At 38.6% G+C, this 14574-nt stretch overlaps 1 protein-coding gene across 1 annotated transcript; it reads left to right on the forward strand.

The window, feature by feature from the left end:
* Positions 1-10194: 10194 nt before the first annotated feature.
* LOC102668080 (uncharacterized) lies at positions 10195-10764 on the forward strand. The gene has a single exon (XM_014776662.2). The coding sequence runs from the start codon at positions 10195-10197 to the stop codon at positions 10762-10764; it is 570 nt and encodes a 189-aa protein (XP_014632148.1).
* The last annotated feature ends 3810 nt before the right edge of the window (positions 10765-14574 follow it).

A 14574-nucleotide genomic window follows, 5' to 3' on the forward strand; every position in this document is an offset into this window, starting at 1 on the left:
TCAATTTCCTAAGGGAGATAGAAGGCATGGACATTCAGCAGCAAGGATCGGATGAGTGGGAATGGCTAGGAGATCAGTCAAGAAATTATTCGACACGCAGTGCATATAATCTGATTTGGGAAGCTACTGCAGGAGGTCAACAAGAGGAATGGTGTAAGGAATTATGGAAGATAAAAATTCCTAGTAAGATTGCGGTTTTTGCTTGGCGTCTGTTAAGGGACAAATTACCAACAAAGAAGAATCTGCACAGGAGACAAATGCAGATTCAGGATATGCGTTGCCCTTTTTGCAGAGGTGCTAAGGAGGAGGTATCTCATCTGTTCTTCCACTGCATCATGATCCAACCAATTTGGTGGGAATCGATGTCTTGGTTGAATATTAAATGTGCTTTCCCCCTCAGGCCTACACAACATTTTCTCCAGCATATCTTCATACAGACAGAAGGATTAAGGGGCAAGAGGTGGAGGTATTGGTGGTTGGCGGTAACATGGGCTATTTGGAAGCTTAGAAACAGAATGTTGTTTTCCAATGCAGAATTCGATGCTAATCGATTGTTTGATGAAGCTATTTTCTTGACCTGGACTTGGCTTAGACATTTTGAGAAAGACTTCACAACCCATCTAAATCAATGGTCAAGCAATATTAGACAGGGTTTTGTTTATGTAATGGTGATACAAATAGAACAAATTAGATGTTCTCCTAGTATCTAGAATACCATTCATCTCTGGTGTCTAGATATAAGGACTGTATATCCCTTTTGTATTAGGACCTCTGGTACTGTTTTAATCCAATATATATAATACATTTATTTTGCTGATAAAAAAAAACATTTTTCTTTTGGTTCCCTTCTTCCTTTAAAATACTAATATATATCTACCCTCCCCTCCCTCCCTTCAATTCAAAAGAAACCCCACACTAGGTCTCTAGTCTTTCATTACAAGGCCCTCACTAGCTACTACTACACTACCCTCTGAGAAAACCGTTCGCCTTTCTTCCATCTTGGGTCGCTTTCCAATCTTCAATTGCATATATATATGGTAGACTCTATATAACAAGTTTAGGCCACTAGGTAGGTGCGGCAGTCCCCCTTCCCTCCCATCTTCTCTATTATCATTTATTCATGTATATATTGCAGTGCAGGTAGCTTATGTTGCTTTTGTTGCTTTCCACTGCAAAATTATATGAGTATAAGTATGGTGGAGCCATCTGCCGAGCTGTATGCTTGCCAGCCCCAGCTATCCTGTGCCTTTGCTTTATGTTTCCTCATTAATATATAGTTCAATATCATTTCCCTTAGCTAGCCACACCTCCAATTTAATACTATTAACAACTCTAGATGTAGGTCAACTTTTGATGCACACAAAAATACGATCGACCTAACTAGCTAATTCATGTTGAAATACTATTAAAGATTCATTTCTTTCTTCACTTATGATTTGATCTTTATAAGCTGTCATTACGTTTTAGCTAGCCGTATCTGTAAAATTCATTAATATTATTTTGTTGTAAATCATATTCAATAATTTGCGTTATTATATTTATTTTTGAGATTACTTATTTAGAAGGTACAATTTCAAAGTAAGGGTTCTGCTTCTATCACTGCTGCTGATCCCAAAAAACCAAAAGCTGCAATTGCAACCTCATAAGATTCCCTATCCAATAACACTAGCACAATGGATACATACACACACACACACACACAACACAAACAAAAGCTAATTACTAAATGCTATGTTGGTGACTGACTGACATTTCTGCCTTTTATGTACACACAACGAAGTAAAAGGACAGTAAATTTTTTTATTAGATTGTTGGAGTTCGAGGTTCTTTGTTTACGTGGGCATCCCAAAATATTTGTGAAGAGTATGCAGATTCATTTGACCTTTGAATGACTTGAAGTGGTTGGTTGTTGTACTGGGAGGGGGGGTAAAAGCACAAAACATGCATCATATTGCAGTAATTAAAATTCAGTAAATGAAACCCGCATCAAGAAACTGTTTCATGACTACGCACCACATAGATTAGTGATGGCATTGGATATAGTCAAGGCTGCAGGGACTCCATTTCCTGAACCTGACATATCTTCTCCAAGTAACAATTTTGCAAACATCTTCATCAATTGAAGCTCTGGCACTGACAACCAAAATCATATTTGCAATCAATCATTGCCTTTCTCATATTTCAAATAAGAAACAGTGACTCTTCTGTATGTGACCCACAATCACACCCTCCTACATCACTCCAACTAATTACTTTGGCTACTTTTGCAACAAAAATAGAATCTTTATTTTGAGCATGATGCTTTTATGTGGTGGATAATTAATTCTACACACACACAGTCATTAGTCAGTGTAATTATAGTTCTCCTACCTAGTTGGGGAACTTCCTAGTTTGTGTTCTTGGTTAGGATCTTGGCAAAGTCAAGGGTCTTTTTTCCTTGTAAGTTGTTTGTTATATAGTGTTTACAAAACTCTCCATGATTGTATATTTTATACTTGCATAGGTGGTTTTCATCCACAAATTAGACTGAAAATTGTTCTTAACCATCAAATTAAAAGATAGTATGTTTTAAAAATATATATTATAATCAATAAAAGGTGACAGGATACTAATGTACAAATCATATTCTAGGCCAAAAAAACTGCAGCATTTTCTGCAATGCTGTCCAGCATCTCTGTCCATATTTTATTGATCCTAATATACGGAACTTTGTCAGTTTCTTTTTTCTAGTTGATCATCCCTAGACTCAGTTGTGTATAGGAGGCTTTCTCTTTGCTGGAGAATAGTCCATCTCAGTTATCTCTACAGGGTCATGGTAGTGCTCCTCAGGGACATCTTTGTGCTTCGAAGTGCTCAATGTATCCACATTTCTAGAATTGCCATTTACCGAGGGGTCAACCTCGGACTCTTCCACATTCTGTCCATGGAACACATATATAATATCAATAAGAGGAAAAATATAAAAAGAAATTCCAAGGTTTACATTTAAGTTGAAATCTACAATATAATATAGACAATATAATATATACACTGTTACTGCAGCACTGCACATGCAACATTCTGCAGCCTTATCAACACTTCTTGTCTGCTTTATCATACATATTTTTTGCATCATTAATACTTACAATTACTATTAGACATATCAAAGAAAAACAGAGTTTTTTTAATACACAACTGCTTCCTTAATGTGTTATCTTGAAAAGCCATATGCAGATCTATTTGTGTGTTTCAATTACCTTACAGCCATATGTTGTATGTGTGTTTTAATTTTTTTTGGTTGCAGAACTGTACTCCTATTGTGGTGTTGAATATTTTGTATTGTTTGTAGGTACCAGTGTTAAACCGTGTACCGTCTGTTATAGATAGGATAAAAGTACTTCCTGCTTCACTTAAGCTACAGTCGTCTATTCATCTCCAGCGTTAGTGCAAACAAACCTTTCATTAGTAGCATCTTTGGAGGTATGTATGTCATTCTAACACTTTTGTCGTTAATTATTATATTTTTGCCCCTCATGTAACTATTGTTTAGTATTATATTCTACTTCATTGAGCGAGCCATAGTTTTCCGTTTGAGATTCAATACAACGATTAATACGGAGAGTTTGGATTAATTGTTGTATTGAATCTTGAATTGTCCGTTTGGACAATTTGGGAAGACTAATTATTTTTACTTCATTTTCACTTATAAGTTAAGTATGTTGTGTTATTTTTGACTAAATTTTCGGCACTGCATCTTGCTTTGTTCTCCGGGTGCATACATGATCGGGGTGAATTGATGTCACCGCTTTCATGTCGTATACTTGGAGACCAAAGCGAAATGCTGTCGAAATTTTGTCAAATTACACCAAAGATGGATCGAAGTTGGATGAAAAGACCATGCATAACTCAAGAGTACGAGAATGAGGTTGAAGATTTACTTCTGTCCATGTGTTAAATGTTTGAATGGGCGACGACAATCTTTGGATGACATTAGAACACATCTTATATGTCATGGTATCTGTCCTATTTATACAAAATTGATATGGCATGGTGAGTTACCACAAATGTCGTCAACCCCTCCGACTGGTCCAGTTGACGAAGAAGTCGGTGATCGTATAGAAGACATGCTACGTGATCTTGGACAAGAGGGTTTTAGGCAAGCACATGCACCTTATTATGAAAAGTTAGATAATGATTCTAAGAAACCATAGTATATGGGATGCACCAAGTACACAAGGTTATCGGTGGTGTTAGCTTGGTGAATTTGAAAGCAAGATTTGGATGGAGTGACAAAAACTTCAACGAATTACTTTTGTTATTGAAGAATATACTTCCTGTAGATAACAAGTTACCAAAGAATCATTACGAGGCAAAGATATTATGCCATATTGGTATGGAATACCAAAAAATACATGCTTGCCCTAATGATTGTATTTTGTATAGACATGAGTTTGCTGAATTGCGCAACTGTCCTACATGTGGGGTGTCACACTACAAAGTGAATTCTGACGAATGCAGTCAAGATGCAAGCACATACAAAGATCGTCCATCAAAAGTGTGTTGGTATCTTCCAGTCATACCAAGGTTTAAGCGATTGTTTGCTAATGCATGAGACGCAAAAAATCTAACATGGCATGCTGATGGCAGGATCAAAAGATGGATTGCTCCGTCATCCTGTTGAGTCTCCTCAATGGAAGACAATTGATTAGTTGTATTCGGAATTTGGACAAGATCCCCGAAGTCTAAGGGTTGGTCTCGCTTCCGATGGAATGAATCCGTATGGAAACTTGAGCTGCAACCATAGTTTGTGGCCTGTTTTGTTGATCATTTACAACCTTCCTCCTTAGTTGTGCATCCAGTGGAAGTACATAATGATATGTATGATGATTGACGATCCAAGACAGTTAGGAAATGACATTGATGTCTATCTTGCTCCCTTAATTGAAGACCTCAGAAAATTGTGAGTAGAAGGGATTGATGTGTATGATGGGAATACTCAGGATACCTTCAGGTTGCATGCCTTGATATTTTGCACCATTAATGACTTCCCAGCATATGGGAATTTGAGTGGATATAGTGTCAAAGGCCATCACGCATGTCCAATATGTGAGAAAGATACAAGTTACATCCAATTAAAGCATGACAAAAAGATCGTGGATACAAGACATCGAAGATTCTTGAAACCTTTTCACCCATATAGGCGAATGAAGAAAGCATTTAATGGGACATCTGAGATTGACAGTTCACCAATTCCTTTGTCAGGTCTTGACGTTTTTGATTGGGTGAAGAATATCAGCAGTATGTATGGGAAGACACAAAAAAAGGATGGCTCCCACAACAACATTTGGAAGAAAAGGTCTATCTTTTTTGATCTGCCTTACTGGTGCGATTTACATGTGAGACATTGTTTAGATGTTATGCATGTTGAAAAAAATGTCTGTGATAGTTTGGTTGGCACGCTGCTTAACATTAAAGGCAAGACAAAAGATGGTTTGAAATGTTGTCAAGATCTAGTAGAAATGGACATACGACAACAGTTGCATCCAGTGTCAAAAGGTCTTCGAACATATTTGCTATTAGAATGTCATACGATGTCAATGACTTAGAATTTTTTTTTCATTGTCTTAGAAATGTAAAAGTCTCACAAGGATACTCTTCAAACATCAAGAGTCTTGTATCTGTGACTGATATAAAATTGGTTGGGTTGAAGTCCCATGATTGTCACGTTTTAATACAACAATTATTGTCTGTAGCCATTCGGGGTATATTGCCTGACAAAGTTAGGGTTGCAATAACTCGATTGTGTTTTTTCTTCAATGCGATCTGCAAGAAAGTAATCGACCCCAAATAGTTGGATGATTTGGAAAATGAGACTTCCATTATCATTTGTTAGTTGGAGATGTATTTTCTATCAACATTTTTTGACATTATGATTCGCTTAGTTGTCCACCTTGTACGAGAAATACGGTTGTTCGGGCCTGTATATCTTCGTGGATGTATCCGGTTGAGCGTTATATGAAGGTGTTAAAAAGTTATACGAAGAATCAATATTGGCCGAAAGCAAGCATGGTTGAAAGGTACGTCGCCGAAGAAGCTATTGAGTTTTGTTCTGAGTACATTGAAAATGATGCACCTGTTGGACTTCCTAAAACCCGCCATGAGTCTACACAGCAAGTTAGAGGCACACGAGGATTCAATGTTGTAATCGTGGATTGCCAGCAGGTCTCACAAGCGCATCTATATGTACTAAGCAACACTGCTGAGGTAATACCATACATAGATGCTCACAAAGAATATGTCGCAGCTTGTCACCAAAACATGAATATGATGCGGGTGTTGCAGGAGCACAATAGGAGTTTCATTAATTGGTTTAGAAAGACAATATTTGCTAATGGTAGTTGTTCTAAGACATTATCATTGTACAATAGGAGTTGGCCCAAATCTAAATGTCTTCACTTGGAAAGGTTATGATATCAACAATTATTCCTTCTACACAAAGTCATAGGATGATAAAAGTATCGTACAAAACAATGGAGTGTCAATTGATGCTCATTCGGACCACTTTAGTAGTGCATTAGATAACCATCATATTTGAGCGTCCATGCCGTATTATGGAGTCATTAAGGATATCTGGGAGCTTGATTATGGTGAATTTAGAGTGCCCGTTTTCAGGTGCGACTGGGTTAATGGAAATGCTGGTGTACGACAAGACAAAATGGGGTTTACTTTGGTTGACCTTCAATGGGTTTACATGTGAAAGTATTATTTAAATGTTAGCTTAAATAATACTTTCACATGTAAGTATTATTTATAATGTTATCTTAAATAATGCTTTCAACAATGCTGGTATTACAACATTGAATCCCCGTGTGCCTCTACCTTGCCGTGTAGACTCATGGCGGGTTTCAAGAAGTCCAACAGGTGCAACATTTTCAATGTACTTAGAACAAAACTCAATAGCTTCTTCGGCGACGTACCTTTCAACAATGCTTGTTTCTGGCCGATATTGATTCTTCGTATAACTTTTCAACACCTTCATGTAACGCTTAACCGGATACATCCATCGAAGATATACAGGCCTGCACAATCGCATTTCTCGTACAAGGTCGACAACTAAGTGAATCATAATGTCAAAAAATGTTGGTGGAAAATACATCTCCAACTGACAAATGATAATAGAAGCCTTATTTTCCTAATCATCCAACTGTTTGGGGTCGATTACTTTCTTGCAGATCGCATTGAAGAAAAAACATAATCGAGTTATTGTAACCCTAACTTTGTCAGGCAATATACTTCGAATGGCTACAGGTAATAATTGTTGCATTAAAACGTGACAATCATGGAACTTCAACCCAACCAATTTTATATCAGTCACAGATACAAGACTCTTGATATTTGAAGAGTATTCTTGTGGGACTTTTACATTTCTAAGACAATGACAAAAATTTCTTTTCTAAGCATTGATATCGTATGACATGCTAAGGGCAAATACGTTCGAAGACCTTTTGACACTGGATGCAACTGTTGTCGTATGCCCATTTCTACTAAATCTTGACGACATTTCAAACCATCTTTTATCTTGCCTTTAATGTTAAGCAGCGTGCCAACCAAACTATCACATACATTTTTTCTCAACATGCATAACATCTAAACAATGTCTTACATGTAAATCGCACCGGTAAGGCAGATCAAAGAAGATAGACTTTTTCTTCCAAATGTTGTTGTGGGAGCCATCCTTTTTTGTATTTTCCCATACATACTGCTGATGTTCTTCACCCGATCAAAAACTTCAAGACCTGACAAAGGAATCGGTGCACTGTCAATCTTAGATGTCCCATTAAATGTTTTCTTCATTTGCCTATATGGGTGAAAAGGTTTCAAAAATCTTCGATGTCTTGTATACACGGTCTTCTTGCCATGCTTTAATTGGATGTAACTTGTATCTTTCTCACATATCAGACATGCGTGGTGGCCTTTGACACTATATCCACTCAAATTCCCATGTGCTGGGAAGTCATTAATGGTGCAAAATATCAAGGCACGCAACCTGAAGGTATCCTGAGCATTCCCATCATACACATCAACCCCTTCTACCCACAATTTTCTGAGGTCTTTAATCAAGGGAGCAAGATAGACATCAATGTCATTTCCTGGTTGTTTTGGATCGACAATCATCATACATATCATTATGTACTTCCGCTTGATGCACAACCAAGGAGGAAGGTTGTAAATGATCAACAAAATAGGCCACGAACTATGATTGCAACTCAAGTTTCCATACGGATTCATTCCATCGGAAGCGAGACCAATCCTTAGGTTTCGATGATCTTGTCCAAATTCCGAATATAATTGATCAATTGTCTTCCATTGAGGAGAATCAGCAGGATGACGGAGCAATCCATCTTTGATGCTGTCATCAGCATGCCATGTTAGGTTTTTTGCGTCTTCTACATTAGCAAACAATCACTTAAACTTTGGTATGACTGGAAGATACCAACACACTTTTGATGGACGATCTTTGTATGCGCTTGCATCTTGACTGCATTCGTCAGAATTCACTTTGTAGTGTGACACCCCACATGTAGGGCAGTTGCACAATTCAGCAAACTCATGTCTATAAATGCAGGAAGATAAGGGCTCATTAAGGCATTATCCATTAGTATCAAGGCTTCTTGCATCATCTAACGGCTTGCCATAATGTCGAACTGCACTTAACAAATTATAGAGATGGCCAGTCTCATGACTCAACAATGGATTTATGGTATATAGCAAACATTAAGGATGCAAGACACATGTAAGCATTATTAGTAAGTCTCATTTGATCGTACATAAGAAAATACAAAATAATAATTTAAGCATGCTAAACAAAAGTACTAATAAGTAATCACACAAAGTGCACATCAGAATATGATAAGCACATAACACACTGCCGAAAGGTTCGACTTGCTCTGATACCACTAAATGTGACACCCTTTACCCTATACATATATGTACCAATAATAAAAGAAATAAGAAATCAAACTTAATTAAAAGTTTTTAAAACAAATTTAAATACAAGCCTTTCAAGAGGGTAGAAGGCTCACATTCACATTTCTAACACCATAATAAAACTTGTTCAAATAATTAATATATTATTTCGGCTCAAAACAAGGTTGTCCAAGACCTCGTACAATTAATATAGCAACTTATACCCTAATGTCACATCCTATCCGAGCATTATTTCCCGACGTCCTTCAACACAAGGTTCCTTAAAGAAATTCACCTAGTCATCTGCTCTCCCGAATACAAAGTTCAAGATCATCACATGATCTAAACACAAACAACAGAGGGAGTGAGTTATCACATTCCTAACTAATAGAGAAAAATAAGACAACATATAGGTATAAATATTATATAACAAAATACAATTTACTTGAGCATAACTCATGTTATTTCATCACACGTCTCATTTGTTTTCACAACATTTGCATACTCAATAGTCAAAACACAATATCATCAAATCAATCAATATAGAACAATACACAAGCGTTATGCAGCAGATACACTAAGACTCAATCCTATATGCAATGTGGTACCATGCTAGTGAAAAATCTCGTCGGGCGCCTAAGAGTACATGACAAGACAAACCACACACTAGCAAGTCAAGTCATTCTTGTGGCGTCCCTAAATGATGACTGATATTTTTTTCTGAAAAAGAAAAATAGTTTAGAGATTATAAGTGATCAGAAAGAAATGAATCCGAATAGAGTTGTGAACTGGCCACTCAGGACTCTATAGTGGTAAATTTCCTTCTGAAATTAATTACCGTGAAATAAATAACAGTGCGAAAAAAAAGAGAATTTTTTTTTTCCCATGGTTTCTGCTATTTAATTTATTATTATTAAACCAGTCATCATTTAGGGACGCCACAATTGGTGCTATCAGAGCAAATGTTGGATTCTAGTGAACCTGTCCATGGTCTTACTGTGTGAATGTTGTGTATATCTGAAACTTGGAAGTAGGTTTCGGGGAGTGACGTTAAGTCACAAATTGTGTGTAATTCTACCCTCTTGTTTTAAGCAGGAAAGTGCAATTCATTTAGTAGAATTGTTGTGAGTGTGTATATATATATATATGGAGAGAGAGAGAGAGATATTGTTATAACTATCATAGCCTATATGGTACACTCTCTCAGTAGAATTTCTTGGATACTAATAGCTTTCCTACAGGTTAGGTATGGCAGGACGTGGTAGGGATCATAACTGTGATGTCCTCGACCGCATCACAGCTGTGCTGGAAACTCTAGTGCAGGAACGTGATGTGGAGCCGGCAGGGTATTGGGGACTCATGGCTTTCCGTAAGAACCACCCGTCGAAGTTAAGTGGGGACTATGATCCAGAGGGTGCTAGGTTATGGTTAGCTAAGACTGAGAAGATTTTCGAGGCAATGAGTTGTCTTGAGGAGCATAAGGTCCCTTATGCGACATTCATGCTCCAGGGAGAAGCTGAGAATTGGTGGAAGTTCGTGAAACCTACATTAGCAGCACCTAGAGGCGTTATTCCTTGGAATGCGTTCAAGGATAAATTCCTAGACAACTATTTTCCACGAGATCTCAGAAAGCGAAAGGCGAGGGAATTCCTGGATTTGAAGCAGGGAAACATGTCCGTTGGAGAATACACGACCAAATTTAATGAACTTCTACAATACTGGCCTCAATACCAAGATGCTCAGAACGAAGAGGACTTATGTGCTCAATTTGAGAATGGGCTTCGACTGAAGATTCGACAGATAGTTAGCTACATGTAGATTACAAATTTCAATCAACTGGTGACGAAGTGCTGAATATTTGAGGACAAGATGAAAGAGAGGCAAGCCAGAGGCTTTGGAGGACCACAAAGAAGCCACCCTTTTAGAGAAAACAGTAATAAGAGGAGGAAGCCATATTCCAGCAACAAGGGGAAACAACCTATGGCTACGTCCAACATGAGTCAGTCAAAGGGGACTAGGGTATAGTGCTTTCAGTGCGGAGGACCGCATCTTTGGAGAAATTGCCCACAACTCCAACAGACACAGGAAGATCGTTGCTATATTTGTGGCAAGGTAGGCCATTATGCTCGGGAGTGTAGAATGGCTGGGAGACCGACGGTAACTGCCAATTCTAACACAATCAACCGTGGATCTACTAATCCCATGAGGAGCAGTAATGTTAGCAACAACAATAACACTAGTAGTGGAAGACAGAAGGTACCCTCTCGGGTATTTGCTATGAGTGGATCAGAAGCTACTGCCTCCTAATGTTAGCAACAACAATAACACTAGTGGTGGAAGACAGAAGGTACCCTCTCAGGTATTTGCTATGAGTGGATCAGAAGTTGCTGCCTCCGACGATTTGATACAGGGTAAGTGTTTAATTGCTGATAAACTGCTAGATGTATTCTATGATTCGGGTGCCACACATTCGTTCATATCTCATGCATGTGTGGAGAGGTTGGGGTTATGTACGACGGAGTTACCATATGATATCGTGGTGTCTACTCCGACTAACGAGCCTGTAACCACCTCTCGGATGTGTTTAAAGTGTCCTATAACTGTTGTGGGTCGATCTTTTATGGCGGATTTGATTTGCCTACCTTTAGCTCATCTATATGTGATCTTGGGAATGGACTGGTTATCTACTAATCATATCTTTCTAAACTGCAAAGAGAAGATGCTAGTATTTGGTGGAAATGTAATTTCAAATGAACCATTGAAGGAGAATGCTGCCAACGATGGAGTGGGGGACGTTCGAACCTACATGGTGCTATTCTCCATGAATGTGGAGGAGGTCTCTGAAGTTAGCAGCATACCGGTGGTGTCAGAATTCCCAAAGGTCTTTCCTAATGACATTTGTGAATTACCACCTGAGGGAGAAGTGAAATTCATTATTGACTTGGTGCCTGGGGTGAATCCAGTGTCGATCGCGCCCTATAGGATGTCTCCTGTAGAACTAGTAGAGGTGAAGGCACAAGTGCAGGATCTCTTAAGTAAACAATTGGTTCGCCCAAGCGTATCACCGTGGGGAGCGCGAGTCTTATTGGTTAAAAAGAAGGATGAAAGCATGAGGATGTGCGTAGACTACCGACAGCTGAACAAAGTCACTATCAAGAACAAATATCCCCTACCGAGGATAGATGATTTGATTGATCAATTGAGGGGAACGACGGTATTTTCGAAGATCGATTTGCAATCGGGGTATCATCAAATCCGAGTTAAGAAGAAAGATATTCCAAAGACTGCATTTCGGACTCAGTATGGACATTATGAGTATTTAGTCATGCCATTTGGAGTGACTAATGCTCCGGCTATCTTCATGGACTATATGAACTGTATATTCCATGATTACTTAGATCAGTTCGTGGTTGTGTTCATTGATGATATCCTAGTGTATTCGAAGAATAAGGAGCATGAAAAACACTTGAGAATTGTGTTGCATATCCTGAGGGATAGGAAATTGTTCGCCAAACTGTCGAAATGTGAATTTTGGTTAGAGAAAGTGCAGTTCCTGGGGCATGTGATTTCTAAAGATGGGGTTGCGGTGGACCCGGTTGAAGTGGAATCGGTTATGGAGTGGCAACAACCGATAACTCCAACAGAAGTTCGAAGTTTCTTGGGGTTGGTCGGCTATTATAAGAAATTCATTGAGGGATTTTCTAAATTAGCACTACCCCTAACTAAACTAACTCGTAAGAATGAGAAGTTTGTCTGGAATGAGAAATGTGAGCAAAGCTTCCAAGAGTTGAAGAGGCGATTAACAACAGCTCCAGTGTTGATTTTGCCTGACCCTAAGAGACCATTTGAAGTGTATTGCGATGCGAGCGGGCAAGGCTTAGGGTGCGTATTGATGCAGGAGGGAAGGGTAGTGGCTTATGCTTCACGCCAATTGCGCCTTTATGAAGTTAACTATCCGACCCATGACTTGGAACTAGCAGTTGTGGTCTTTGCCTTAAAGATTTGGAGGCACTATTTATATGGCACTCGTTTTGAAGTTTTCAGCGATCACAAGAGCCTCAAATACTTGTTCGATCAGAAGGAACTCAATATGAGGCAACGAAGATGGATGGAGTTCCTCAAGGATTATGACTTTGGTCTTTCCTACCATCTAGGAAAGGCTAATGTAGTAGCCGATGCACTGAGCCGGAAGTCCTTATATGATGTGAATCTTACGGGGCGGATCATTTGATACAGGCTACGAAGGTTTGGATGACGCCACTTCCAGTGAAGGAAGATAAGTCAGGGTAGACGCCACTTCCAGTGAAGGAAGATAAGTCTGGGTAGACGCCACTTTCGGTTAAGGAAGATAAGTCTGGGTAGACGCCACTTCCAATGAAGGAAGATAAGTCTGGGTAGACGCCACAAGGATTACCTTGATAAGTCTGATAATTGGTTCAACAAGGAACCCAGAGAGAAACTCTCACCAAATTTTATCAAAATGCCAAAAGTTTTTTTTATTCAAAACAAAAACCAATACTTATAGTGTATCTGAACTAAAAGATAAAAATAGACATGGGCCTTCTAAATAGTTTGGGCCAAAATTACAATAAATAAAAATTATAACTAAAAAACATATTTTACTTGGGCCTTCAGCAACAATTAATAGTCTTGATAGTGTCTCTGCCTCTGGGCCTTCATCCTTCTCCACTCGGGGGCTTTGTCCTTCTCCACTTGGGCCTTCGTTCTTCTCCACTTGGGCCTTTAGCCTGTATTTGGCCAGTTTCATGATTCTCATCATTCCCTCCTTCTTGGAAAACATTTGTCCTCAAATGTCTAGGATCATCATCGGATTCAAGTACCACTTCCTTCCTTTTCTTGTTGACTTGCTTGGCATAACTTTCATTCTTCTTTGCAATTTGCACCTTCACTTGGTCATACAATCTTTTCACATACTGAACTTTGGCATGTGCATCCTTACGTTGAGTCTCTTGGGGATTGCTTTTGTAAGTTGGCCTGTTAGGCAATGAAGCTCCGGGGAGGAGATCAACTTGATGTTCTATGCCTCTTGAAGGTGGCAGTCCATGAGGAATCTCCTTAGGAAAGACATTTTTAAATTCCTACAATAAGGGTTGAACACTAGGAGAAATAGAAATAGTAAACTCATTAGAATTATCAGTAGAAATTTTACTGTCTTTGCAATACTGTAGATTGAGTGGTTCATGAGCAGGTAACACTTTCCTCACTTCACTCGCCTCTACAAAATAATTAAATTTTCTCTCATGTGTATCACTCTCTCTCTTATGTGTATCACTCTTTTCCTCGGGTGTATCACTCTTCTTTTTCATATTCCTTTGTGGTGCCTCACTATTTTCTTTCTCTTGTTCTCTCTTTTCTCTCATTCTGATTTGGTCATCACACACTTCTCTAGGGGATAGAGGTTTAAGAGTAAACGAGGAAGATTTGACTATTCGTCTGTAGGGCTTTTCTTTGTTACGGTTCAACAAATGTTGCATTTGTGTAGTCCACACGTCCAGAAATAAGCGTTGAGATTCGTCCAGTTGATGATATACACCACCATTGTCACCAGCTCTTGCCATGATTAAGGAACAAAGAATTTTGCAGTAAATTAAAAAAAATTCAGGACCT

Source organism: Glycine max, chromosome 6 (assembly GCF_000004515.6).
Source record: "Glycine max cultivar Williams 82 chromosome 6, Glycine_max_v4.0, whole genome shotgun sequence".
Lineage (NCBI taxonomy): Eukaryota > Viridiplantae > Streptophyta > Magnoliopsida > Fabales > Fabaceae > Glycine > Glycine max.